General features: G+C 42.0%; 1 protein-coding gene across 1 annotated transcript; it reads right to left on the bottom strand.

The window, feature by feature from the left end:
- WRN (Werner syndrome, RecQ helicase-like) lies at positions 1–27,904 on the bottom strand (the record flags this gene model as incomplete). Its single annotated transcript, XM_010162000.1, is given in 24 exon segments — positions 1–158; positions 1,475–1,567; positions 1,932–2,033; positions 3,053–3,234; positions 3,795–3,972; positions 4,877–5,064; positions 5,814–5,920; positions 7,068–7,150; positions 7,687–7,755; positions 9,399–9,507; positions 9,866–9,933; positions 11,140–11,215; positions 12,408–12,552; positions 13,765–13,845; positions 14,506–14,917; positions 15,496–15,607; positions 16,534–16,603; positions 18,481–18,630; positions 20,847–20,995; positions 23,856–24,001; positions 25,057–25,172; positions 27,086–27,175; positions 27,177–27,201; positions 27,876–27,904. Coding segments are annotated over 24 exon segments (2,938 nt in total), but the record flags the coding sequence as incomplete, so codon positions are not given.

The raw sequence follows: 27,904 nt of genomic DNA on the forward strand, positions 1-27,904 counted from the left end.
AAGGATTTTTACTTACAGATCCTCGGAGAAACAGAATAGGAGCTCTAGTTCCAAACTTCTCTTCCAGGGCACTCACTGCTGACATCAGCTGATATGCTTGCTTCCCAAAGTCCTGTAAACCACCTTCTGAGTCACTGGGGACTGCAAAACAAGAGGCTCTGAAATGCACAAAAAACCCTAAGTTTAACACACATACAAGTCAAGTGCCCTCCCCTTCTTTCAAATATTGTCTATCAACTGGTAACTACATAAAATACATACTTCGAGTTACATTAGCATAAACAATTAAGCATGTTAAAGCCTAAAGAACCAGGACTGGAAACATGAGACCAAGCAGAAGTCAAAATCACTTTTGGTTAAAAGACAGATGCCCAACCCAACAATAAGCAGTTCCTCATGGTACTTGCTGTAACAGAACACTGTTGTTTCAGCAATCTTTTGAATTTAGATATTTGAGTATTTGGACTGTTTTAGTCATACAAGACACTTCCTGAGTTTCAACTAATAGCATAGAGGGGTTTGTTTTTCCCAAACACAAAGGGAGTAAAATACAGAAGGAAACAGCAACCCCACTAATGATTATGTAGGGTTTGTAAACATATTTATTATTTACTAAAAAATTGTCACAAATCACTTCTAAGGAGGAGAAAATGGACAATGATTTATTTCAAGTGATTTCAGTTCTGCAACAAATTCACTATGTGGCTCTTCACTGGCACAGCAACATGACCACAAAGATTGAAATGATGATCTCTCAAATTCTCTTCTTGGTTAGTTTTAGGAGATGCCAGGCAAAGTTTTCTTAATCCTTGAGCATCAGATGAATTGATAACATTTTTCCAGAAAGCTGCAGAGCGTAACATCTTATTTAAGATCAGGAAGCATCAGGCTACTGGGAAGAACAAGGAAGCCTTTATTAAAACTTCAGGGAAAGCGTGTACGTGCACACAGGACAAGAGGAAGGTGTTTCTGCTCACACCTGTGAGACTACCAACCTCCCGGCTTCCCTCCAGCACATCTATGAGATTATTAGCAATGCTGGAAAGAACATATGTCAGCACACGCTGTAACAAGAGAACAGCTCCCTTAACACTCCAGCAATTTAACCTACACACAGGGTGTTGCACTCCACTTGCAAGTGTTTTCTTTTGGGATTAATTACTTAACAGGACTTAAACCAACGAACAAAAGCATATTTCACAGTCTAAGAGCATTGCTCTAAACAGCCCTTTTTAGGAACTGTGACTACACTTCATTCATGGACTTTCCCACAGGCTAACTTTGAGCTTATAAGCTGCCTCATGGCTGCTCAGTGATTTAGGGGAAGGTTAAGAGACAGCTGATCAAAGATAAACTTCAGGCTGAACATCTGCAAGATCAGATGCATATAAAGTCAACTTTTGCATAATTTGCCTTGTAAGCCATCTTGAGAGAACAGAACCTCTTGTATCAGCCTTCAGGGAAGAAAGCTTACCTGGACCTGCAATTATCACAGCATTCTTCTGTGCCCATGATGCCAGAAGAAACCTTTCGGAGTTGTTTGTCTTCAAAATGAGACAGGATGATTCTACCCAAGGGAATATAGAGAATTAAATAAAAGACTAAGAATTTACACACGAAATTTATTGCAGAAAACAGGGTTGAAATCAGCATTGTTAATTAATTCACTGGGGAGCCAATTACTTGGCCTCAATTTTTCTAAAGGAAAAGGTGGTGTTTTTAAATAAATAAGGAAGTACTTGATGTATACGTGTAAATATGCCAAAAGCCGTATTTTTTGATATGGCTTTTTTATATAAAACACATTTGCAGAACACACTATCAGTCTAAGATGCTTTCTGGTTACAACCTGAAGTTGTGACCAAGGTGCCATGGCTCTTCACAAAGCTAGCTGAAATGACAGGAAGCATTACACAGACTTGGGCACTCACTTCCTCCTGCATCCACTCGACACAAGGTACGTCTCTATTTTTGTCAACATCTTCAGTTTGTACAAGCGGAACTTTTCATTGCGTATCTCACTTAGAAGACGTCTGTCAAAGAGGAAAGATGAAGAGCTTTAAATATTGACTCTAAATATTGAAGGCACAGAGCAGGAAACCAAGGGCAAAGAGCGTTGAGAAAGGGCCATTTCCCCTCAGCCTCCAGTTTTCCAAACAAGCTCCAGCAAGTCCTCATCAACGCCAATGGTAGATGACAATATGCTAAGGTAACACCACTCTTCTAAGGAATTTGGGGGCAGCATGTTGGGACACATCTACCTGTTGCCTGATTTAGTATCCTTTATAGTAGTCACTGGAAGCAACCAGCTGAGAAGCCAGCATGAGTGTACTCGATAGGTGTACAGAGCGCTCGCTCTGCCCATGCTCTGAGCCAAACCTGAGCTACCACCTGCACCACCCTCCCTATGCCACACAGCATGGAAGAAGCAGCCAATATTGCAGGTGGTGGGCACCACGTTAATGCAGCTACACCATTCCAGCTCAAAGCTGAGCTAAGCAAGTTTCTGCCTGCCTGGGAAACAGAAAAAAAAAAAGCAGTAGTGAAATATATGGTTTCACAGAGACTGGCAGTCCGCTGACACAAGTTCAGACATTTCTGTGGTCCCACACCACCTACGGAACTCAGGAGACCTCAACCACCAGGACTTCACCATCCAGAAAAAACCAAAAACCAAACCCCAACTTATTTCTCTATGTAGACATCTAGATAATGGAGGGAAAAAAGTAGTTCTACAGCATCATTGCTCTTCGGGGGTGATGACGGGTCTAAAACCTGTTCACATGATTTCCAGGACAAGTGACCAGGTTTTATCACTGCCTGGATTGCAAAGCATGTTCAGAAAGCAGAACTGGAACAAGGACAACTTCATGAACATTAGTGCACTTTTGGATTATCTAGATAAAGCATAGCATACACAGGGTACCAAGTACACAGGAAAGGACTTGGAACTATTCTGACATCAACACATTGTCCACCAAACCCACCCTGCTCCTCTTTCTTTTGGTAAATTTGACTATCCATGTCAGAGCAGCCGTCTTCACTCATTCACCTGTTAAAAGTCAAGTCTGCTGCCGTCCACAAGACATGACAAGAAGCAGGAAGCCCATCGCGACCAGCTCTCCCAATTTCTTGATAATAGGATTCCATTTCCTTAGGAGCACCGTAATGAATAACCATCCGGATATCTGCTTTATTGATGCCCATTCCAAATGCCACTGTAGCCACAATACACTACAAAACAGAAGCCACATGCTGAATATTTTCAAATGAGTACCAAGACCATGCCTGGATTAATGCTCAAACACCTGGTGGCAACTTTCTGCTACGGACTCAAAATTCAGCCTAAAATGCAACGGCTTCAAACTCACACTCGACATCCACAGTACTGTTAAGTCTGATTTTGGTCAGAGCATGAACATAGGATTATAAACAGGCAAGTGATGATGTGTTGTGTCCAACGCTAGAGTGTTTTCAAGCCATTTTCCTCAAAAGGCACAAAACCTATCTTGAAGTGCTTAGCTGCAGGAGGAGAAGGAAAGCAGCTCACCAGACTAGTGAGGGTATTGTTCCAGCCACCACCAGTTTCCTCAGATACTATGCATTTTTAAGAGACCTAAGGCAATTTCAAGCACAAGCCAGGAATCCTATTACTTTAAGACTAGAACAGCAATTTCATGCCCAAAATGAGAGGTAAGCAGAGTAAATTGCAAACACATGCTGGTATTCCTAATTCTTCCCTTTACCAGAAACCCTGCTATTAGAAATAGGAACAAAGGGTCTGTCCTACATACCTGAATTTCATCCCTCATGAAATGGTGGTGGGTCTCCCTCCTTTGTTTGATTCCCATACCAGCATGGTATGCACCACAAGACACATTGAGTTTAATCAGTTCAGATTCCACTTGTTTGGTGGCCTTTCTCGAAGGGCAGTAAATGATAGTGGGGCCTTCAAACTCATAGGAAGAACTGCTACAAATAATAGCAACATGTAAAGACACCGAACAGAAGCAGCCACCCTTCTGCAAAAAGTCTGACAGAACCTAGTTGAAAAAGGCAACATTGCTTTTTCAGCAGTTCACCTTCTTGGGATTTATGAATTGAAACAGATTACAACTGGTCCACTCGCACACAACTTGTCTGTCCTTTGGAAAAGCAGACTTGGAAGTTACCTGGTGCTCTTAAGTTTATTTTGCAAAACACAGAAGACTGGTCTCCGTAGAATCAGCAAAATAAGGCCTCCCAATTTCCTTAAAGTCATCAGGAAATAACGCTTTTGCAGCTGTCACTTGTGTAGGGTCGAGATTTACATCAGAAGGTACAAACGAATGATGAGAAATACATTAATACTGCTGCAGAGCCACACACTGTAGCTTACAACAAGGAGAACGATGGGGCTAGAACGGGTACGCCGGCAGGTCTGCTAACAAAAGGACTGAAATTCTGCTCAGATCAGCTTTAAGAAAATGATCTTACCACAGATTTATAATGGATTTGTGTTTTGTACAACAGTGTTCGGGAAGTTACCCCCCAGCCAATCCATCATAATCGTTCGCATTGCTACACTGTCAGAAGGTTCTCCGAGGATCAAATGATCCTGAAGATCCTCAAGTTGGCAACATGCAAAACATCAAGAGTACATCACTCCAGGCCTCAAAAGCCTTTTTTTTTAAATTGGGAGAGGCGGTCCAGGCACAACAACATGGGCCACCACGCAAGTGACTAACATGATATCAGAGCCAAGCTACAGAGAAAGCCCAAGCTCTCCCTCATCAAATCAGTTTAAGACAGCTACCAACTCTTTGTACACACTACCAAACCTCAGAAATACTGAAGTGTATCTGAGGGATCAATGAACACAGGCTTAAATCCTTACCTTCCTTTCCTAGTAAGGAACTGCTTCAAATCCCTAAGGATACTTCCGCTCTGTCGTCCAACTTCTAAGTACAGGTTAGGTCTGTCAAAACTAGTACATGTGACCTGGGGATTCTTCAGGTTCAGACAATTCACTATGTCTTCTCTAATTGATGGACTTGCAGTTGCAGTTAAAGCCACAACGGGAACCTGCAATAAAAAGTAGAAGAAAAAGTCCAAGTCCTATAACTGATATAACAAAAAAAACCCGACCTCATGAGTCAAAACTGAAATAGCGTGTAGACAGACACTTTAATCTGTTTATGATTGCTGGATCAGCTCAGCTATTTGAAAAAGAAATAGTTAATACTTAGCTTCCTAGAGCTCTGGTCTACACTGTTCAGGAGTGCAGACAGGGGCAAAACACTTAAAGGGTTTTATTCCGAATGCATATTCTCTTTAGTTAGATCTTCAACGAGTCTACTGTAGTGTGCTGATGTGGTTAGTGAGATTTAGGGAACATAGGATGAAACTTCCAAAAAGAGCATGTGAAGTTCAGATCTGAACTTTTCAGCTTACTCAGTAAATGCCTAAGGAGTGCCTAGAAATCACAGTTGCATGCTCTTAACAAGCCACTCAGTTTAAAAAAACAAAACAAAACAAAACAAAACAAACCCTCAGTTCCAGACTTGAAGCTTAGAGACATCACCTTCCACAGCATAGGGATCCAACAAAGTGATTTAATTTTTAGAAGTTTCTGGTAGTCCAGATTCAGAACATCCTTAATTTAAGCATTTAGATAAACCCATAGAACCCAATCACTGACAGGGATGGCATCAACTCCACAACAGCATGGTAAGGACACCCAAAGAGCAACATCGAAAGACTGCTACTTCAAACTCATAAAACGACATAGTATCCTTCTCTTGTATAAGATATCAAACATATCAAAACCTCACCCATGGCAGAGTCTTCTTCAATGAGCCTAAACTTCTAAAGGAATCTCTGAAGTCATGGCCCCACTCGGAAATGCAGTGAGCTTCATCAACGGCTATGAGGGTAATACCTGGTGGGCACAGAACCACAGGATGGACACATTAGCAAGAGAAACTAGCGTGGGAAGTGACAAAACACAAACATCTCATCCTGCTCTATTTCAAACCTTCCTGAGAAGGAACCAGCGGACTCTTTAATTTTTTGTTTCTAGGATGCTTTGTGCCATACTGACTCCCCAGTCCCATTTTTATAATGGCCTCTTTTGTAAAAGGCCTAAGAGCTTTTCCAGACTTCCCCCCAACACCATCTCTGCTTCCTTCTCCAAGCTCCAAATCTCCAACAACCCTCACAATAGGTCGAAATCGTGAGTTACCTCTGACAGCACACTTCTTAATAATAATCACAAACACTGATAACAGATGCCATTAGTTTTATTTTCTGGATTGTAAAGGAAAGCCTGAGTGTCTCAGGTCTGCACTGAAGAGGTAAGTGAAAATTCCACAAATAAAACTGAGGAAAGAGGTGTTAAAGATGCCCCTGGAAAATAACCATATATTTTCTGAATCAGAACCTCCCCCCCTCAATTCCAGTACAGATATCCAATTCTCATCTGCATATTTCAAAGCACCCTAGTGTCAGAGAGGCCAAGCGTACAGCTTCTCAGGACTGCAGAAACTCAGATGGCTCCTCTTCTCCCTACACTGTCCTCCCTACCTAAAGCACTAGAAACTCAGTTTCTTAAGAAAAATAATCTTGGTGTTTATGCATCTCATAGTAGGGTAAACTCAAGGCCCATCAGCTGCATCATCTTTGATGAAAGAGAAATTTTAAGATGTACTGTTGTGTTTCAAAACACAATTCCGTTGTTACTTTCCAAGAAAGGTCAGAGAGATTAGAACACCTCAAGGGCTAAAATAGTTAGTGATATACTTTTCACTTCCTGTGATTTAGAGATCAGTGTTTTAGCACCTCTGTTCCCAGTAACTTGTCTAATGTTCCCATGCTAAGACCACGCTAAAGACACTACTCACATACCATCTTTTTTCCATCAATGACAGGATCTTCTGACACCATTTATTGGCAGTCACTATACTAGTCTCTAAGCTCACTAGTGGTAGGAAACCGGTGAAAAAAACGTTCAAGCACTAAAAAGGTTTAAATGTAGTTATGAATTTCATCTGCCTGCAAACCCATCCACAACCTTATTGTCAACTTACCAATAGTTTGGTCAAGATCCTGAAGTAACTTTAAGTTCCCCGAACAAAACTCTGGTGTCATATATATGACTCTGTACTGACCCCTGAAACATCAAGAGAATACACCATCACGAAAGGAAAAACCCCAGACAACCCAACCAAATGGAACAAAACTATGGTTGTGTAGAAGATGTAAATGAGAACAAGGACAGGCTTTCGCATAGGGAACAAGAGGAGGGAAATGAAGACCACAGAAAGCATTCCAGAACAATAGGAAAGCAAGGCAGTACACAGTGTTACAGGAGCAGGAAAAACAGCAGAGAGGTTTACCAGCCTTTAGAACAAGAAGGTACTGTTGTGATTACCTGGTGACAAATACAGGTCTACGACCTGTGTAAAGTCACGTATAAATGACAGTGTTGAGGCAACAAGCCCCATCTCCCCAGCCAGAGGGCAGCAGGGGGTGGCTACAGCCTCCCACATCCTCAGCCCAGTGAATGCAAGCAGTATTGCTGACTGCCAGGTTCCAGGACTGAGCCAGAACCTAGTGTTTCAGCAATGACAGATCAGGGAGCCATCCTACCTCGCAAATACACCTACGTCAGAACCTGCAGTCCCAGAAAGCTTATCCAAGACTTACGCTTTGATGCATTCTTGGATGTTTTGCGGCTGAGCCGTACCAAGCAAGCACGCTGGAATCCCTGACATGCTGCAGAAATAAAAAGCACAGTCATGAAGAGATTTATTCTCCATGTTTCCTGCCTTAGCTTTCAGCTTATGCCAGCACTTTGTGAGTAAGCTAGGGGGTTAGAGACTTTTTTCCGAGTATCTTGGTGGGAAAAACTTTTTGAGAAAAAGCAAGAGTGGTCAGCAGCTATTCCTGCCACCCAAATGCTCTTCCATTTCCCCTCCAGCCATCACCCACAACACACACCTGCCTAGTGCAGTAAGGAATTTGAGAAATAAAGACCATTTGCTTTGCAGAAGAGCTAAGTTTTAGAGGTTTTACTATTAAAGAAGATACAGTAAGTCTGTCTTCTTTAGTTATTATCTTATGCAGTTCACCACATTTGGATGTAAGCCTGCAATTTCTTTCCTCGCCTTTCCATCTTTTTTGAGCTACTAGTGCTGCATCTGCTCGTTTTCCATCAGGTGGCTGCTTTGCAACAATTACACTTGCCAGCTCATCCACTTGATATTTGATCTCTTTCAGGACCCTGCAACCCCTGTCCTCTTAACATGCAGTAACTAATGAAGTTATCAGAGCCCTTTGTTTCCAGAGCTTCTCCCCCCTCACCCCTGTTTCAGTCCTTGGCAGAACTGCACCTGACAGACAAATTACTGCATTATATTAGGTCGTAGAAAGTCAGTCTCCTCAGCCTTTAAAATGAACGACCCACTGAGAAGGTAGCGAATGAAACCCTTTCCAGTGAGGAACACAGTACAAAAGCCAAAGAAGCAGCTGAATACGTGTAGACGCCCTGCTGATTAGTACTCAGTCTAGGAGCTGGCTAAAGAACCAGCTCAGGCTATCCAGCCATTCATCTGCACACAGTCATGATGTGCAGCAGAAAATCCCACACATAATTGATGTTCCTTACTTAAAAAAAAAAATCATATCCCCTCTTTGACAAAAGACCTGTTCTTTCTAAGTTGGACAAGGCAGGAATGAACTAGGGAACTCAGCATGATTCCCACAGCTTAAATGAAAGTGTCAGAGTGAAAGGCTGTTATAACAAAAAGCAAGTACACGCAGAGAAAGCATTATTGAGTATTAAAATTAAAGACATTTATCTTCACCGCACCTATAACTGCTCAGGTTAAGAGTGATTCCATGTCACCCACTTGTTCCCCCATCACACCTTTTAAGAAGTGAAGAGGCCAGGTGTTCAGAGACCTACTACATTGTCTGTCTTAAAAGTCTGCGCCAGAATTCTGATCTGAATGCCCTACAGCTTCATGTTGTTCAGATTCTACCTCCCAGACCCAAAGGAAGCCCTACCACGTTTTGACATAACTCTCAGGCTCAAAGAGACTGTGAAGCTTCTCCTCTGTCTGTGCAAAAAAGGCCTGTGATTCCAGAAGTACTCAAGAAGGATCCAACTTCAGGAATCACCCACCAGCATAAATACTTTGCAAATTCACCCCACAGTTCGCGTAATTGGCAAATCTAGTGATCTTAGACCATTTAAGCAGTTTGCACGTGTTCCTTGAGACAGGTATGCTTCAGAGCTGACATAAACAGCTTGCTGAACAAAGCTGCAAACTTAAAACACCAAGAAATGCCGGAAGCAGAATCCGTGGGTTTTCACAGGAAATACAGCAGCAGCTTGTTACTACCGTGTTACTTACGTCAGCTGCAGCACCTGGTCCTCCATCAAGGAGATAAGAGGACAGATGACAATTCCTGTACATCCAGTGTAAACAGGAGGAAACTGGTAGCACAAGCTTTTTCCATAGCCTTAAAGAAAAAAGGCAGAAGTGAAACATCACGCTTCCTGCACAGCTATAACATACAGCTACTTAAGACAATTCTAATGCCTTACTGAGCACTAAAAATTATGCTTGTTCTGCTAGAGGAGGAACAAAGATGCAAGATAAATACGGTCAGCATCCATTCGGTATCCCTCTCTACACCAAAAGTCAGTGACAAATGCTAGGAGAGGAAAAACAAGTAGCGAGCATAGCTGGCTCAGACTTGCAGTCTCAATCAGGGCACTCTGCTCGTGAGCCACATGGACAGTCTCCAAGTTTGAGTCCTACTCTCCCCAAAAAGGAAAAGATTGTTCACTGTTTCTTAGGATGTAAAGGTAACTTACCAGTCGCCATGACAACAAGATTATCTCTTCTGCCTTCTAAAACAGAATCGATCACTTTCCACTGGACCCTTTAAATTAAGTGGAGGGGAATATTTTATGTTTGCCACCACGCATAATGTCAATTTTGTGAAACTGTTGCATTTCAGGTAAAATAAACCCTTCTGGCTGCCTTAAAGTGTTGCCTTTGCACACTGCAACAACTCAAATACTCCAACTACTGCAGGTAGCCCCACCAGTGCTCTACTGGGGACTAACAGGACTAAAAAGCAACGTTCGATGCAGTCATTCACAGAAGATCACAAAGCAAACCGTGTCTCCCATACGTCAGTAACTGATACACACACAGAGTGAAAACTAGTTATCTTCAACATATGAGATCCTAAACAGTACTATGATTTTGCCAAACAGTTTTCATCTTTCTGTTGTCTCTCAATTTACATAATTGCGGCCAATTAAAATAATCACACACTCCCCATTTCCACAAGTTTAACAAATATTTTTGAGTAAAAGAGCTCTCCTAGGCTCCGTCTTGCACAGAAAGCATTCCACCACCAGGCAGCCAGGAAAATTTTATCCCATTCCCACTGAACTTAAGAACCATAACAGCAACGCTCAAGTATGTAAGCACATACTGCACTGAGATCACACATGAGACAGACAGAAGCCTGTCCCTCCTTACTTAGAGCCACGTAGCAAACGATGGCCAGACAAAGGAAGTTTATAGTACAGGGAACAACAATTGCGCAGTTTGTTGCTCACTTTAAAACACCTAAACTAGACCTGATACCAGAAAGCTGCGATCACAGTCAGCATACCACCAGAAGAGTCAAAAAACTCATCTTCTATCGTGAGCATACAGTACTGAAGTTAACACTCCATAAGATTTATTTTGACATCTTCTTGTGGCAAAGGCTGCTCTTCTTTAAAACCTAGGGATTTTGCACAGGTCCTAGTTTGTTGGTAGGTTTTAAAGTAAGTCGCAAGGGAAAAAAAAATTAAAAAAAATCCTTGGAGTTGAAAGAACAGGAAGAAAGTGAAGCCTAGAGTGTACATTTTAACAGAAAATATACTTACGGTTTAAAAGAAGAATGCCCAAAATAAGTCTTCAGACATGCGACGTGACTTTCACTAGGTACTGGTAGCAATGGATTAGTTTGTTGGTAGGTTTTAAAGTAAGTCGCAAGGGAAAAAAAAATTAAAAAAAATCCTTGGAGTTGAAAGAACAGGAAGAAAGTGAAGCCTAGAGTGTACATTTTAACAGAAAATATACTTACGGTTTAAAAGAAGAATGCCCAAAATAAGTCTTCAGACATGCGACGTGACTTTCACTAGGTACTGGTAGCAATGGATCTTTAGGGGGAGAGAGGAGAAAAAACCCATCTGTGATAAGATTTTAAAAAGACGAAGCACTGTCTTGACAAACAACAGTCTTGCTCACGGTTAGTGATGCCCAGGATCTGGGTAACTTCAGTAAAAGAGGGACACAAATTCTGAAGATATTTACAGGCTAGAATAAAGGATTAAAAGAAAACAGGCTCCTCAGAGACACTGCATGAGGAAGAGAACACAGGGCTTGATTAGTAAGACAATAAAGCAATAGGTATTTTGACGCAAGCTGCATTATTGGGGACACATTCGGATGAAGTACGAGAGATGTTTTACTAGGCATGCCTTAAAGACACCACCGAAGTTACATTAGCCAATCCTCAACACGATAACGTGCTAACAAAGTCAGGGTCCAAAAATTACATCCAAGGAGATCCTGACTTGGTGTGAACACTGAAGACACTGAAATTTATAATTAACACTCATCAGTAAAAAGTGTAATGTTTCCACCTCGTTTCTGTCTGTTGGGCAAGCACACGTTCCCTGTAACAGCTTGTCTGGCTGTTGTTTAGCAGTATTAACTGAACAAAGAATCTACTCATCCGTCCCCATCTAGCAGCCCACACTCTGCTGGGAAGAAGCAAACAGCTCCTCTCCTGGCTGATGCTGTTCCTTTCAGTGACAAAGTCCACAGTCTAGCTTACACAACCAGGTAAGGAAGCTTTCACTCAGCAATGGTCCAAACAAGACACAGTGTATTTCACCTGACATTTCTTCTCCCTATTTGATTTGTCTCCACAGGACCAGCTCTAAAGCATTAGGTGAAAATCATGGCCAAGACAGAATTTGCTAAGAATTCCACCATGAAGCGGCAGCAGTAGGACAAGAGAACAAAAGCACATAGTGGAGGTACCATCTTCCTCTCTGCTGTCTTCCGAATTAAGCGTCCTCGCTTCTGCGTGACCTCCACCTCCCCTGATCAGTTTCACACCCGTTAAGCATACATAACGTGGCAGGAGCCAACTATGTTTTGCCAAGGACACCATTAAATTGTCATCTTGACACACCGACAAGTGCTCGTTTTGAAACCCAGATGAGCTTAAACCTTCTGCTTTAAGAAAAGAAGCACAAAATGTCACTGAGCTTCTACAGACATATCTGCTTCTATAGACAGTGGATTTTTTTATTTAGTTGTGCACTATAACTTTAAAGTTACCCAAACATTCCTCCTCCTCTTCCTCAATTCCTTCATCTTCATCACCATCTGATGCAACATCCAATTCTTTGTCAGGAGTTTTCCTGGCTTTATCAGACTCTCTTTCAGTTAAAACTCCTTTGGAGTCATCCACATCTTCTAAAGACTGAGAAATCAGGAGAAAAAGAAGTTATTACAGAGCAGGGTAAGATACCATGTATGTCTGAGGCAACATGATATAGGGACACGAGTTTTAATCTGCTCACAGCACAACTTAGATCTACTGGCACGCAGCACAGAGAAAAGCACAGCGGTCAAAGCTATTTCCAGTATCATTCAAATTCTAAGAGCCATTTCCTGGGTACCATTACAATGGCTTTTGTTTCTTCTTTGCAAAAAAGCCTTTGAAATTTTGCAAACCAAATCTGTTATTTTATAAAACTGACAGGTTTTTTTGTTTGTTTGTGCAGTTTTGAGGTGGTTTGTTTTGGGTTTTTTTAAGTAGATGAAGGCACAAGTTTCACTGAAGTGACTAACAGACTAGTCACCAAAAAACAAGAAACAGAAATTAGCCCAATGTCATGTTACACTCATTGTTTCCAAAACATGGTACTCAAAGAAACACTAAACTAAACCCCTTCTACTCAAGTTAGCTTTTTTGACCAAAACTGCATTTATGGAAGACTGACATGCAGCACTTGAGAACCATCCAGAAGAGACTCAGCCTTTACCTTGAAGAAAATTCAGCTTTGCTCCCCCAGCCCCCATCTTCAAGTCCTGCTTCCTACTGAGCTGTAAGCAACACACTCAACCTCCACGTGTACAAGCACAGGAACACTTATGACAGCTCTGGGGGAAGTGTTCCAGTCACTTGACTCTACACACAGCACTCCCAGGGGATTAGGAAAAAAGCCGGGGTAAAGAAAAATATGACTCAACATGGAAGTCTTCTTTTAATGGAATAAGTTATACCAATAAAAACACATTAAAGAGGTTTGGAAAACACGGCTACAAAAGACATTTGAGACACATCCCAGGTTAGCGGCACCGCCACGCACAAACCTCCCTGTCATCAACCTCATGGACCGCATGACGCGTGTGTGTAGCAGAGCAGTTTATGAATGATTATCTACATAAAGGCAGGAAGTGGGCAGATGAAGCTCAAGCTAGTGAAGACGTGTCAGGATATAAGCAATACTGAAATCTAACACTAGTCAGTTGAATTCTTTAGACATCCACACTTTGATCTGTCTTCCACCCACCTTCCATGAGCAACACTGGTTTGCTTCATATTGCCTCCCCTCAACTACACTCCACTGTGACCCAAGAGCATCATCATTACAAAGAACATTGAAAAATAAAACCCTGAAGCACTCACTTTAAGCATCTCCATTTCCAGTTCTTCATCACTTTCAATGACACAGGAAATATTCTGTTCGTTGTCTGTGGAGCGTGCTTCCTAAGAAAAAAAAATTACTTATCAGCAAAGTTAATTCTGGTTTACCCACAACTTTTCAACCTTCTGTACATATATAAACCACTTCCCTAAGCTTTTGCTTCTTAACCAGTATAATTAAGCTCAACATTCAGCTCTGAAGCCTGCCAATTAAAAAAATTATCTGAAAGAAATATTAGAACATAACAAGGCCCTGTAATAAGAGACAAAAACAGCAGTATCACCAGATGTGTGAAGCACTTGGAACTTAAGGAAATTATTGGAGGCATCAATCCACATTCAGTTGTCAGTAGAACTGCTGCTTACAGATCCCTTAGACAAAGATGTGCTTTTTAATTCACGACCACGTTGAAGACGCCTGAGTGAAGAATTTGTCCCCATATGAAAAGCAATTTTTTGCTAACTTACTAACAAGTGAAAGAGGAAAACTAATCCAACTACTTAGAGGTTCTGTATTCAGTACTCATGCTTCCAACCACACCACTGAAGCATGCCTCAGCGCTTGACTACCTCCACAAGGTTTTTTTCCAGACTCTGAGCCCTTCTGCCAGCCCACCTTAATATTCTCTCAGAAACAGAACTTCACAAAATCTTGGGGGAACTCAACTGTGAGATGACTTCCTCCACTGAGTGCCCATGTTTACCAAAGGCTTTTCTCATTACCTCAGGCGCAGCTTCGTTGACCAATTCCTCCGCAGCCTGACGTTCCAAGATCTGAAGTTCTTGCTCAGTAATGTCTAGCGACATGAAGTCATCTCTGTCTGCATTGTCCTTAGAGCTGGTTGCTGCAGCCTCATCTTCCTCAACACTGTTACCTCTCTCCACCTCTTCTTCATTGCCATCTCCCGCCCAGAGGCCAGCCAGCGTAGCATCAGAGCAGATGAGGTCACCTTCAAGGTGTTTAGCAAATTCAGGCTTTTGACCTCTTTGTACTTCAACGTTTGCTGACTCTGCTTCAAGATTTGTTGGAGCTGCACCACAGCTCCTCTCCAGTACAGAAGGGTAACCTGAACCAGACAGTGTGCTTCTTAATGCATTGACATTCGCCGATATGTCAGCTAGTATTTCTGCGGCCCTAGAAGGTAAGACAAAAAGAGTTACACCAAAAATGATAGAGGCAGTTACTACATACACCTTAGCCACAAGCAGAACTGAGGATTCTGAAGTAGCCTGTTTCTCCAGATACTTTGTCCAAAACTCCACATGTAAAGGTTCATCACTGACATGCAACTGGCATTCTACTTCTATGAGAAGAAACTTAAATGTCTTCACACTGAAAAAAAAAAAAACTTATAAAGACTCCAAAACCAGTTTGTAGTATTGCTCCCATGCTTGTATCATCTCCAGACTTCTAGTAATTAGTCATTCAAGAGTCCCGAGTATTTATGAAAGAAGGTCTTGCTGTATATTTCAGTAAGAAAAAACAGATTGAGCACAATTCAGTGTCAAACCCACTGCAATTAAACCAGTGAAAACCTATGTTCCTACACATAAAAAAAGTTTTCCCCATTGAGTGTTTATTTTCTCGGAAAAGGACACTCAGTTAACAGAGATGGCTGTTAACACACGTCTTTTGTTGTGTGGGACCACAGGGATCGAGTGCAAAATACTGATCTTGCAGGTAATGTAGAGACAGGCTGACAAACATCTAACCTCTGCAAATTTTCAAGTTGTCCAGAAGAGTCAGGGATGTGCGAAGCCAGGTCCATTATCTCTTCAGCTAGTGAAGTCAAGCGCTCCTTCACACCCTCTGACAACATGTCATCTACAACAAGTGCCATCACAGTTATTTCACAGTAACTGAGGTCTAAATCTATACAACACAGGTAAGCTCATTCAAGTAACTGCGTTTCTGTAAGATCTACAGCTGATAAGATAGCCTTTTCCAGTGCTTAAGAATCAAGTACATGGAATCTGGCCAAGCTTCCCTATACTTCAGTACTGCATCTCTTTCAGTGGCCCATTACAAAGTGATCCTTCCCCACTATACCCTCCAGCTTCCAGAAAAGAGCTGCTAACACAGATACACCGGCTAAACTGAAGCCAAAAAATTGCACCTCATATTAAGGTGATGGTACTGCCGCTTCTGTTTTTGACTGAAAAGGAAAATTCAGCTGGTACAAAAAGGAATAACTCCCCGCTGCCTCTTTCAACCAAAAGCCACATGTAATACTCAGCTTGCCTTATGAAGCACAGAACTGACCAAGATTTTAAGATCACTTTTCTAATCAAGTAAACAATGCTAAGCTGCTCTGAAAAAAATATTTGGGTCTTAATTTATACACCTCGAGGAAAGCATTACTTCATGAAACGTGGTGGTTTTTTTTTTTTGTGATCTTACTTATTCTTAAACTAGGTATTTGTCCCTGCATCAGCAGAACTGAAATTAACTGACTGAAGTGTTTCCATAAACAAACTGGAATGTCAGCAGGTTTTCTTACCATCTCCATACACAGCAGAAAACAAACAACATACCAAGACTGCATTCCTATATCACTGTGGAAAATAGTTACACAGTACAGTAACCCAGGTCATCTAAAAGCCTTCAGAGCCTGCTCTCTCTGGAAGCCATCTCTAATCACCAAGAAGCCAGACAATCCTGACACAAAGATAGTAAGATAAAACTTGATGGGAAATAACACACTCAATTGCATATCAAATAAATTCCTTATGCTTTGCTGTGTAATTTACCTCTTGTGACACAGAGTTTACGGTCACTGTTATTCATATTCTTCAGTTTTTGATAAATGATGAAGCCAGCCTGCAAAACAAACAAAAAAAGGACTCAGTACTCTCTAGAGAAACAACATCTTCGAGACTAAACCAAAACCCCCCAAACAATTAATTCAGCAAACCATGGCACGAATAACTTGTGAACATCGAATTCTGAGCTGCTGGCCCATGTGGTACAATGGGAAATGGTTTGCCTTAGGGCACTGTCCATCACAACCAGGTTGCGTGTTACAGAATGCTTCACAAGAGGCAAAGTCCTGACTCGGGGTTCACATCGTAGTGTATATTCTTATCTGGATCCCAGCATGGTTCTCTTATTAAGTTAGCTGCAAATAGAGAGCTCCCTGTCTCGCCATCTGCTCCGCATACAGACACTATGTAGTGCTCCAAGAGAATAGCTATGAACCTACTAAGACAGATTCTGTGTGCTTAATATTTCCCTTGATGAGAATGATAAGTTTTAACATGAAAATGCAGCCTAAAGCCAGGAATATGCTAATTAGGCTACACATGTTAATCAAAGCATCTTACAGAGGAAGGGGAAAGAAACAAGTTACTCCCTTGTGTTCTCCTGTAAGCATCCCAAGGGCAGGACAGGTGAACAGAGCTTAGCTATGAAGAGGCATTGCCTGGGAAAAACTGGCTACAGCAGCTGCAGCAGGCACCAAAAATAGAGCTCTTATTTACTGGTTTGGGTCTTAACAGGTGCTAAACCTGCCACAGTTTAACATTTAACTAAATGAGAAATGAAGTAATGTTTCCCGCATCAGAAAAGAAGAGACCACTGTCCCACTTCCCATCCTCTAACCTCACAGACATAAAAGCCTGAGGGGATTTTATTCTGCTGCCATAAAGAACAATTTTCTCCCAGGAAACAGGCAGCACATTGGTAAATCCCTTAAGAGAACTGCAGGAAAACTATGGTCTTTTCTAAACAATGAGAAAGCAGACACTTCTACAAAGCTACCAAGATTCACATGCAACTAAATTACTCTTCCTGGTAATCCATACTCTGGTTCTGCTGTATTAGCCACTGGAAAAGGCTGTATTTCTTCAAAGCTGCTTATTAATTTTATCTCACATATTATGTTTAGGAGGATTTTGGTTCATAAGCAGCTCAAGAAAGATGACTAAAAACACCAGTAGAAAACACATTCAAATGTGATAGCCAGCTACAATGGAGACCTACAGACAAGGGAACCCAAAATAATTACCCACTCTTCACTTCCACAAACCATCAGTTTACTTAAATACACACCAGCCATGTTACACCTACGTGGGATAATCACACTGCAAGAGTTCAGGCTTACTCCATACAGATACTAAGATTCACCTGATTGCTCCATCCAAACTCACTTCCCTGAGGTGACAACTTGGAGTCCATACGGACAGACACCCCTCAGGCATACTTGTTGGTGCCCATGTTACTTGGCACATTCAGAGCACAGCAAAACTTCCAGGAGCTCTGCTTCATGAAGAGACTTCAAAAGAGGCAAATCTCACAACACCACGAAACATTAAAAGCTAAGGACCTCACGGGAGGCTCAAGGCTGCTGCGGAACAGGGTTTCTTTCTTCCACCTACACTCAATTTTCTATGTTAAATGTTCACCACAATATCCTCTTCAAGTGACCTCAGCAACAAGACAGGCTACCAAGTCAGGTACCACCATACTCAACAGAGACGATATTGGGAAAGCTCTGGATGAACATTGAGGTCTAAAAGACAAGGACTTGGACAGCAACCTTGGTGGTGGTATTTCCACCTTGAAGCATCCCATATCCACAGCGGACCTCAGAGTTCGTTTCTGTTCTGTAGCAGAAAGGCATTAAACCCAGCAGCTAACAGCACACTGGAGACAAGTTCATTGATATGGGTGGAATGGTGATCCCTGCGGGTACGTACGTAGGCATCTGTGGCGGCATACAGTTTTTGCTCCTTGTTGAGTGGAAACTCTTCCCAGTTACTACAGCGGACAGACTTATCCTTCAAAAGCTGCTTGCCAAAAAGGTGCTTTACCAGACCATTCAGACTCCATGTCTCCTTACAATTCAGCTGAGGAGAGAAAGAAACAGAGGACTTGTTCAAAGGGGAAAGCAATTGGACCTGGCAGAACACAGTCCGACAAGTGGCAAAGCATACTTAGACCCTCATTATAAGGTAAGAGCTCTGGGTTAGTCAGAACGAACTTATTTCTCAAAGCAGTAACTGTTCTCAGGGCCTAATTCTCCTCTCATCGTATTAAAAGGTAGTTGGGCCATTTGAAAGCTGTACTTCCCTGCCCTGAGACTATTGTTAGTGGACACACCTACACTGTCAAGCTGGAAAGATGGCATTAGTGCCAGATGAGTCCACACAGTGCAAGGTGGCACTGTCACACTACCCAAAGTGGGAAACGTGTACAATGTAGCTTCCAGGTTGATAAAATAAAAGCCATAGCTTTAAACAGCAAGCTCTCTCTCCTCCAGGATTATTTTGTTATTGGCCTTCCAAGCTAGAGAAGCTCAACACACCCCAGGAATTTATTTAATATAAAGACAGAAATATTGAAGTCTGCCTGTAAGAGTTTTGTCATCTTTTGCAAGTCTGAAACCAAGCACAAGCAAAAGAGCACGGTTACCACACTAACCACTATCCACTGTGCTGGGAAGCAGCTCATCCCAAATCCCTAGAAGTCATTCCACCACAGTGCTGGTTTCAGTTGCTTTTGCCATCACCCTCATCAACCACAGCTGCTACATGCTGTTGTCTTGATAGCCAGTTTGGGAAACTTCTTTTCAGACCCCAAGGATCCAGGACTGAGAGGCACAACCCTTCTGCTGTTCCAACTTGCAGGCACTTGCAAAACATGCAGAACTGTTGAGCCTAACAGCAGTAGTGCAGCATTAGAGGCTCATCCCCTTAAATCTGGTATAAAAAGAGCTACCAACTGTTCATTTTAGGTTCCCACAGTCCCCCACATTGTGCACTATATATAACCCTATTCTTTGTTCTCTCTTCACTTTTAAGTTTATTTTTGGTCTGTTTTCTCTTTAGCAAAAGACTTTAAAGCTGCTATCAGAGATGGCACTGCTCATCTTCATAACAAGATATCCTGGAGTTGGATTCTGGGATCAAAAGGAGGGGTTGAACTGGGGAAGCACCAAGTCTGAAAACATTTCCTTCTACCCCTTTAGCAAAACAGTTAAATTTTTACAACTTCCAACCCAAGGTGGTTCATACAGAAAGCCCTGCTCCACATGCTGATGATATATCACATTCCACTCCTCGCCGCTTCCCCCCCCAAGATTTAATTACACAGGGTACATAAAGCACAGAACAGAGAAGGGTGTAAGTAGTGTTATGTATGGGCCTAAATCTGTCCTCCACCAGGAAGCCACAATTGTTGCTGTTACCCTATCAAACAAAAAACCCACAGATGTAAAGAAACACGCAGAGAGATGCAGAACAGGTAAGGAAAAGCCTTGCATATGCAAAAAGACATAAAAGCCTTAAGAGACATGCTAGAAATATAAATGGCAGGATGATTTATAAGGTGACAAATCTTTTGCTCTCTTCCCTTATAGGGCAGCACAGATCTCCCGACATCAGATGGTAACTAACCAAAATCCAGCTGCACTGAAATTTGAGGTGCACAAACACAACACTACTCCTAAACAAGGGGTCATCAGGCACTGAAAGGTGTACCCACATGACAGCAGAGGTGACACCAACTTCAGACTCACGGCAACAAAGATATTTCTACAGCTCCAGATCACGTGGCAAACACCTCTGCATTAACAACCTGAAGGAAGACCTCGATGCTCCCTTCCAGCAGCAGGCAAGCCATGGCAGGAGAGCTGCCTTCCTTCAAATGGGCACCCACAGAATTTTTCATGTCTTACTTTAAAGGTTGGGCCCGCTGGGACAAGGAGACCATTGCCAGTAGAACCCTGACTTGACACAACCTGACGATTTCTATCGCTAAGAAGTCAAGAAAACACATCTGCAGTTGAATTCAAAAGCTGTAGCTTGTAACGACAAAGGGTGAACAGATCTGAAAGGGGACAAACATTCATTAGGAAGTGGCCCGCTGAAAGACAGTATTCAGTTCTGCAGACTTACTTAAGTTCTTTGTAAATGTTTTTTAAAATGAGTTACAGTAAAGCTCTGCTTTATTCTATGGGATACATTTGTTATCAGAATTCAAGTCCTATGAAGACAAGGAAGCCTCCTTTTGTACAGCACAATAGCAAGATTCCCTCCCACAACAAAAAGGTTTTAAATTTTACTTTCTCATTAGCAACGTCAGCCAGCTCCACAAAGCTCTTCAGTTTGATTTCAAAGTCACTCATCAGCTTCCATTGATCTCCCTCAATTCCTACGCCAACCTTTTTAATTGTTTCATCTTCAAGCAGTCTTTTGAGTCCCTTGGGAAAACCTAAAATAGATTAAGCCCAAACATGAGAAACTAAACACTAGAAAATGCCAGAAAGTGTAATGGAAATGACAAAATCCAAGCACAAAGGCCATCTGCAAAAACCTATACTTTCAGAGGAAAAGCCCCCAGATTTGCTGTGTTTATGTGACTTTACTCTGGAGTGACTGGAAACACCAAACAGCTGTCATGCATCATCTGTAGACAAGCAGGAAGGAACTATTTGAAATACACAATATATTTCTGCATGTCAAAACAAATCAAGTAAAAAAAAAAACCACCAAAAAACCCCAACTTGACTTCATTTGTCTTTCTGATTGGTAAAATAACATACCAAAAAGGCAACCTCCAACTGGAAAAGACAATTTTATTACCAGAATTGGATGCTCATGAAACCAAATGTAATATTATTTTACTATTTCCCACATTACTCCTTCCCAGTCTTGGCTATTTCACATTCCCAGGAAACAGTATAAACTGTAAGTGCGGGGAATCACCAGGAAAACATGTTCTGTGAAGGCATACTCTGTGCTGATGCTGGGCTGGTTCAATAATAGCATTTGGAAAACAGATTTTGTCAACCAGTTCCTCCACCAAGCCCAGATGAGTCAGTCTTGTAAATAAGAGAAATATTCAAGTATGTACACAGATGCTAAGCACTGTATTTTGATTTATCCCAAACTGATGGCACAGAAATCCTGGATCAAAGGGTATTTTCAAGTTTACAGGACTGAATAAAAGCATGCAGCTTTCATATCTGGTTTTCTACAGGACGGCACAGCCACAGCCACTTGGCACTTAACAAAAGCAGCCTTTTTCTCCCCTCTGTGTTTGTTTCCATTTAAAATGCAGAGCATCTTATTTAAATACACACCTTCAGGAACCCACAGCTGGATACCCTGAATTAGTCTCAAATGTAATTCTAGTACCTACAAACACACAGTATTGCACAAACACATAGTATTTGGTATCTGGCTTGGTTCTGATTTCACATTTCACCTTTTCACTACTGTAATATGTGTTTATATACTTCAACGATCACTCTGCATCACTGATTTTATTTTACACACCAATCTCCAGACCCTTATAGCCACCACTGAATGATACAGACACTTGCCCAGCTACAGCCCCCATAAGCTGTGTTGTGGACCATAAAGTTGCAGGTCCAGTTCGAAGCATCAGAAAATCACTGTTAAAACACCCACAAAATGGTAGTAGCCTGGTGCTGCAAGATGTAGACAAAGAACAACACTGTCAAAGCACCTCAGCCACAACACAGTACGTAAAATCCTCTGTGGAGGAGATAAACACAGCTGAGCTGAATAAAAGCCCGCTGCACAAGCAGCTGACCCACTGAACTAGGGTTTTTCACCTACGAACACCATCATGAAAACCTTCACGGACAGAAACTTATGCTCCATTTCCACCACCTCATTTCTAGAAAATTGACTGTATGAACAAAAAAAGTTTGAAGTTTAAGACTATACAGAGGCTACAATCTGATAAACAGGCCACATTTTCTGAGAAGGCTGCAAGAAAAGAAAAAAAAAACCACAACCAAAAACCAAAGACCCAAACAGTAAGAAATGGAAAACTAGCAAGAATCTTCCTGATCAGTATACGTGATTTTGGTCCTTTTTAGAGTCCACACACTCCTCGCTCTTCCTCCTGCAGAAGGAAGCATTATTTTTTTTGCAACAAAAAATTCCAAGTCTCATCCAACCGGCTAGTTCTGGCAACACCTACATTTCTGGAGATGCCACGTATTCTGCCTAATAAAAGCAGAAATTGGCTGCAGTTCCTGCAGAAAGGTTGACACCTCAGCCAGTTCAAAGTGCGTCTTCCATTGGCAAGAGGAGGAGTTTTAGATTATTCAGGAGGAAACAGCAGGCCCTGCTTTAACACACAGCAGCCCACATTCGACTGTACTCTGTGTCACACAAACATCTTCACCTTCAGAATTAAAGGTGTTTCCACTCTTTATGACTCTTCTTGCCTTAGCTTCCTTGTCCCAAACCTTTTTCTTTTTTGCACTTGTACCTTTCTGCCTCCCAGATTTAATTGCTGGAGGCTATTCAATTTTCCACTCCATTTGCTATAAATGACAAAGGATTGAACACCAACATTAAAATTATCGCTATTATACCTCAGCATGCACACCCCAGGGAAATCAGAGACATCTCACAGGCATAGTTTCAATCTAACATTCAAACCAAAGGTTATAAAATTGCAGCCTCCTTCCCTCATTCCTATTTCCCCTATTTGGAAGCTTTTATTCACATCCGTAATGAATTCAGACTCTGGTGAGCACATCCCCTTCTCTCCCCACAGCTGCATCACACCAGGTATCCAGTATTCTTTCTGAAATACATGTCACAAAATGAAGGCATTAGGAAAAAACAGCACGACGGCCATAATTTTTGAGGGCTTTTCTTCTTGAAGCCAATTTTAAAAGAAACGGCCTGCTAAATTTAGGCTCGTTGTTTATTTTGGCACAAAGCAGAAAGCTCATTATATGAGCAGGTGATTAAATTGGATTAAATCTTTAAAACCAAACTAAAATATTCTTTCCCAGAGAGAAAAAAAATAACCCTCAGGTAAGATTCTTTTGCCCCATTCAGGACCTAAAATGCTCTATGTCACCACAGAAAGCAAGACTTGGGCTAAGATGCCCTTGATATACACAGGCAATCCTAAAAGAATAAACACTTGATTATAGGCAGCAAAGGGAAGAAAGATGGATTTTTACTGTCCAGCATGAAGTGAAGTATCAGCTGTAGCTCAAGGCTTAGGATCATACTTAATCACAACAACCAGAGGGCAACTCATGCCCTAACTAATGAAAAGGGAGGAAATACAGTACCTGACATCGAAGATACGTGAAACAAATAACATTTCTCCTCAGTTACACATATCTGGATTACAGCTATTTTTGCCATTTTTCCTTTAGTATATGACGGTGGCCATTCAATATCAAATCCAACAGCAGCCCCATCTGATAAACTCTGCCTGAAAAGAAATGGACATTTATCACATTTACCTCTTCACCTATGAGATTTAAAATCCACTTACATAAAGATCATTAAAAGAATCACAGCCAGTACATCTTTCCTTTCATATGTACAGGACACAGAAACCATTTTAATATCAAGACTGTCAGAAGGTGAAATTTCTGCTGGTCCCAAAAGCTACAAGAAACCATTCAAACCCTACTGCATGCAGATGGTAATACAGCAATACTCAGAATACAGCCAGATGCAAAAGGTGATGGAATAGCTGATATTCCCTTGAAAGCTTGCTCTTTCTTTATCCCACTACACCTTAAGTTTGGCAACATGAGCTGTGCTACGCAAAAAAAGGGGGAAAATAATCATAGAATCACGGAATGGTTAGGGTTGGAAGGGACCTTAAAGACCATCTAGTTCCAACCCCCCTGCCATGGGCAGGGACACCTTGCACTATACCAGGTTGCTCAAAGCCTCATCCAGCCTGGCCTTGAACACTTCCAGGGATGGGGCAATAATCTATTTGCATGATGAACTGACTACGCTTCCTTCAAACGTACAGTCCCCAGTTATGAATTAACACATTTGCATGCTTTCTTACAGCTCACACTTCCCCACGAAGCCACTGAAGTTCACAAATTAAGCCATACTGTGAAAGGCAACGAACTTGCGTTAGAGCCTTTACTGCTTCTGCTTAAAGGGACTGCAAGGTTTAGTGATGGCATCTCCCATAAAAAGCCTAAATGGGAAACTACAAGTGCCTAGCACAATGCAGAGGTATTTTTAAGCCACCATGCACTGTAGATAAACCAGGTCTATGTCTCCCAGGGTAATTCACCGTCATGAGACATAGGTTCAGTCTGTGTTTGCAGCCGGCAAGACACATTTGCCACGCATAAGAAGACAGTCAACACATTGAGAGGTTTTCTCTGGCTGAAATGTTGACCTCTGGACAGAGCAAATGCACAGTCAACCAGGAGAAGGAGACAGAAGAGCCAAGTCCTTTTCAGAAAGGAAAAAGCATTACAAAACAAAACAAAACAGTCTAAGAGCTATTACCTGATATCTTCTGAGAGGAGGGAACAGTCACTGGCTTCATAGCTGTAAACAATGGAGCCGCAGAACTCTAGGAACGGCAGCCCATCTTCCAAAAGGCTCCTCTGAATAACAGACTTCTGTCAAACGACATTTGAAAGAGGCTTGGTTACTGCCCACGCTTAACCTTGCCAGAGAGGCATCAGCACTGCAATCGCTGCAGGTGACACTGATGATGTATCCCAGCACGGCCGGCACTGGCGGTTACCAAAACCTCGCAGCAGAAGCTCCCACACACAGGGCCAGTATTGCTGACAACTACCAGGAGGGCAATACCCCTACCATGATTAACCCACGCCCCGATTTGTTCGCTTAACTCCGAGCACACGGACTGGCGTCGCGCAGGCTGAACGTCCACCTCGATTTATGGTGGATTCTTCCCACCAAAGGGGTTTGGTTGCTTTCCAAGAACAAGGTTAGGGAAAACTTCCATTTTAGTGTCAAAAACCCCTCAATGCTACTTCAAGTGTTGTAGCATTTCCACAGATTTGAGGAGGAAAATAAGAAAGTGGACAATAAGAACTTAAAGTCACAGTTGAAGTCATTCAAATCTGGTGAGGCTAAGCTCTTCTGACACGTCTCTGTTTCAGTGCAGATGGAGGTGATGGCTCAGTTGCATCATTTCCTCCGTCCCATGTTTCGGCCAGCCCATTATGCTTAACCCTGCCAGATATCACATGTGAGGAACTTCAGAGGTCTAAGTACACCCCATGTGTTTAGAGCCATGTGCAACACTTCCAAGGAGAGACATTCTCCACCAACTGATGAATACCAGTTTACAGCCTGAAGCTTTAAGCTCACAAGGTAAGGCACAGCTGGCATTTTTCCCCTCTCCTTCCAGCAGTATATTTACTAAAAGTTATCAACTGATGAACTTCTTTGAATTGCAAAAGTTGTCCTAACGTTCACCCACCCGAAAAACCTTTGGGTTGGTTGAAAATACGCAAGTACAGCTACGATGCCTGTAACAGCAAATATGGTTAAGCATCACACAACACCACTTGCATCTTGTCAACCATAAGATGTCACATCACACAAAACCAGGTTTGAATAGAGTTTCAGAAACAGTAAGTTGCCTGGAAAGAGGAGATTCTGAAACAAAGACATACAGTGCTCAGTTTATGCTTGCACAACAAAGCATTTCCTTCAGTCAATGATGGGTGGAAATTTAATCACAACTTCCTCAAAGAGCTTGATGCAGGGTGCCAGAGCAGATGCAGGTCAAGTTGGTTTTAACTGAGTTTAACACATCCGTGCTACCAATTCTTTACTCCCACTTTACAGAAGAAAAACTGCTGAACTGAGTCTTCTGCTTTTCTGTCATTAATTCATTTTCTAACTGTTAAAAGCAGGTTCAGATGTTACAGTGGGAGGTCCCTTTTAGTGGGAAGTTTTATACCAAAACTGCTCATACAGGTGGAACACAACAATGTCCAAGGACACAAAAGTTCTTCAAACACCAAAGATTTTGACCTGATCTCAATGATCAATTGATTCTTCTGGTACCTCTGAGCTGCACAACCTTCTGAAACACATCACAAGTGCAAGTGAAGAAAACCATAAGGCCTTGCCACAACAAACTCCCCTGTCAGGCTACAATTTGAGCTCTCATGTTACACCGATGAAAAATCCCCAGTCCTTGCTGGTACACAGCCCACTACACTGGGTGAGCGATGCACCAAAAGCTCCCTTGTACTTTGGTGGTTTTGTCACCAAAATTCAAGGTTGTCAGGAAGAAATTTCTACAGAAGTAATAACAACGGCCCTTGGTCAATACCTGGTATTTTAATTAAAAAAAAAAAAAAAAGACGTTAACAAGCTAATTCAACCAGAAAGAACACAGGAGTACCTAAGTTTAATTACCATTCATAGGACAAACCAGCTGGAAACAGTCACTAATATCAGAGGCACCGGCGTAACTAACAGCACGTGGTCCGATGCTGCTGTATTACGCACCCTGCGACCAACTAAATTTCCCCATGTGATGACATACCTTTTTATCACCCAAAACTCCCTCTTGGTTTTCTGCAAGCATCCACTGTGGATATTTATTCTCTGGAGTAGTAGTTACCAAATCCATTTCACACTTTTTTTTCCACATTTCTGTTACTTTTACATTAGAAAAAAAAGAAAAAAACCAGAGCAGTCAATAGTTCACATAGAGACAAACTGTTACCATCATCACACCAGAAAGTCACAGAAGGTCATTACCTTGAACTTAAAAGGTTTTGTGCATGAGAAGAGACACGTAGAGCTGTCTGCATCAAGCAGCAGAAGAGCTTTAGGCATATTATTTCTGTTCACGTGTCAGCAAGAAAACGGAGAGAAATCCAAGAACACCTCCTAAAGTCCTTCTGGGAAAGAAAGTTCAGTCTAGTTTTATGGAGATCAGTGACTCAGAACAGAAGAGCACACGTACTGCCATCCCTGGTCAACACAACTGTCATTAGACAAAGTTACCTGGTGGCTTAGATAACAAGGTAAGAACCAGCCATCCAGCTTAAAAGCAGTCAGCGGGATTTGCTGACAAATCAAGTCAGGAAAACCTCAAACTCAAAACAAGAACTATCAGACTCCCACAAACATTGCCCCAAGGCCTGCATTCCCTGCACAGGACCTCAGGGCTATGAGCCCACAACCTAAGTATGAAAAAACCCGCAGAGTTTCTAGGGCAAGCTACAGCTACACAAGGCACACGCTGCTATGCTCTCTGGTGCAGCCTGGATGACGGCTAAGGTTACTTATTAATTGGCCAGCCCAGCATACAAACAAAATGAACTCACCAAGCAGAGGCAATCGATTCCCAGGGCAT

This window comes from Eurypyga helias, unplaced genomic scaffold (assembly GCF_000690775.1).
Source record: "Eurypyga helias isolate BGI_N326 unplaced genomic scaffold, ASM69077v1 scaffold17572, whole genome shotgun sequence".
NCBI lineage: Eukaryota > Metazoa > Chordata > Aves > Eurypygiformes > Eurypygidae > Eurypyga > Eurypyga helias.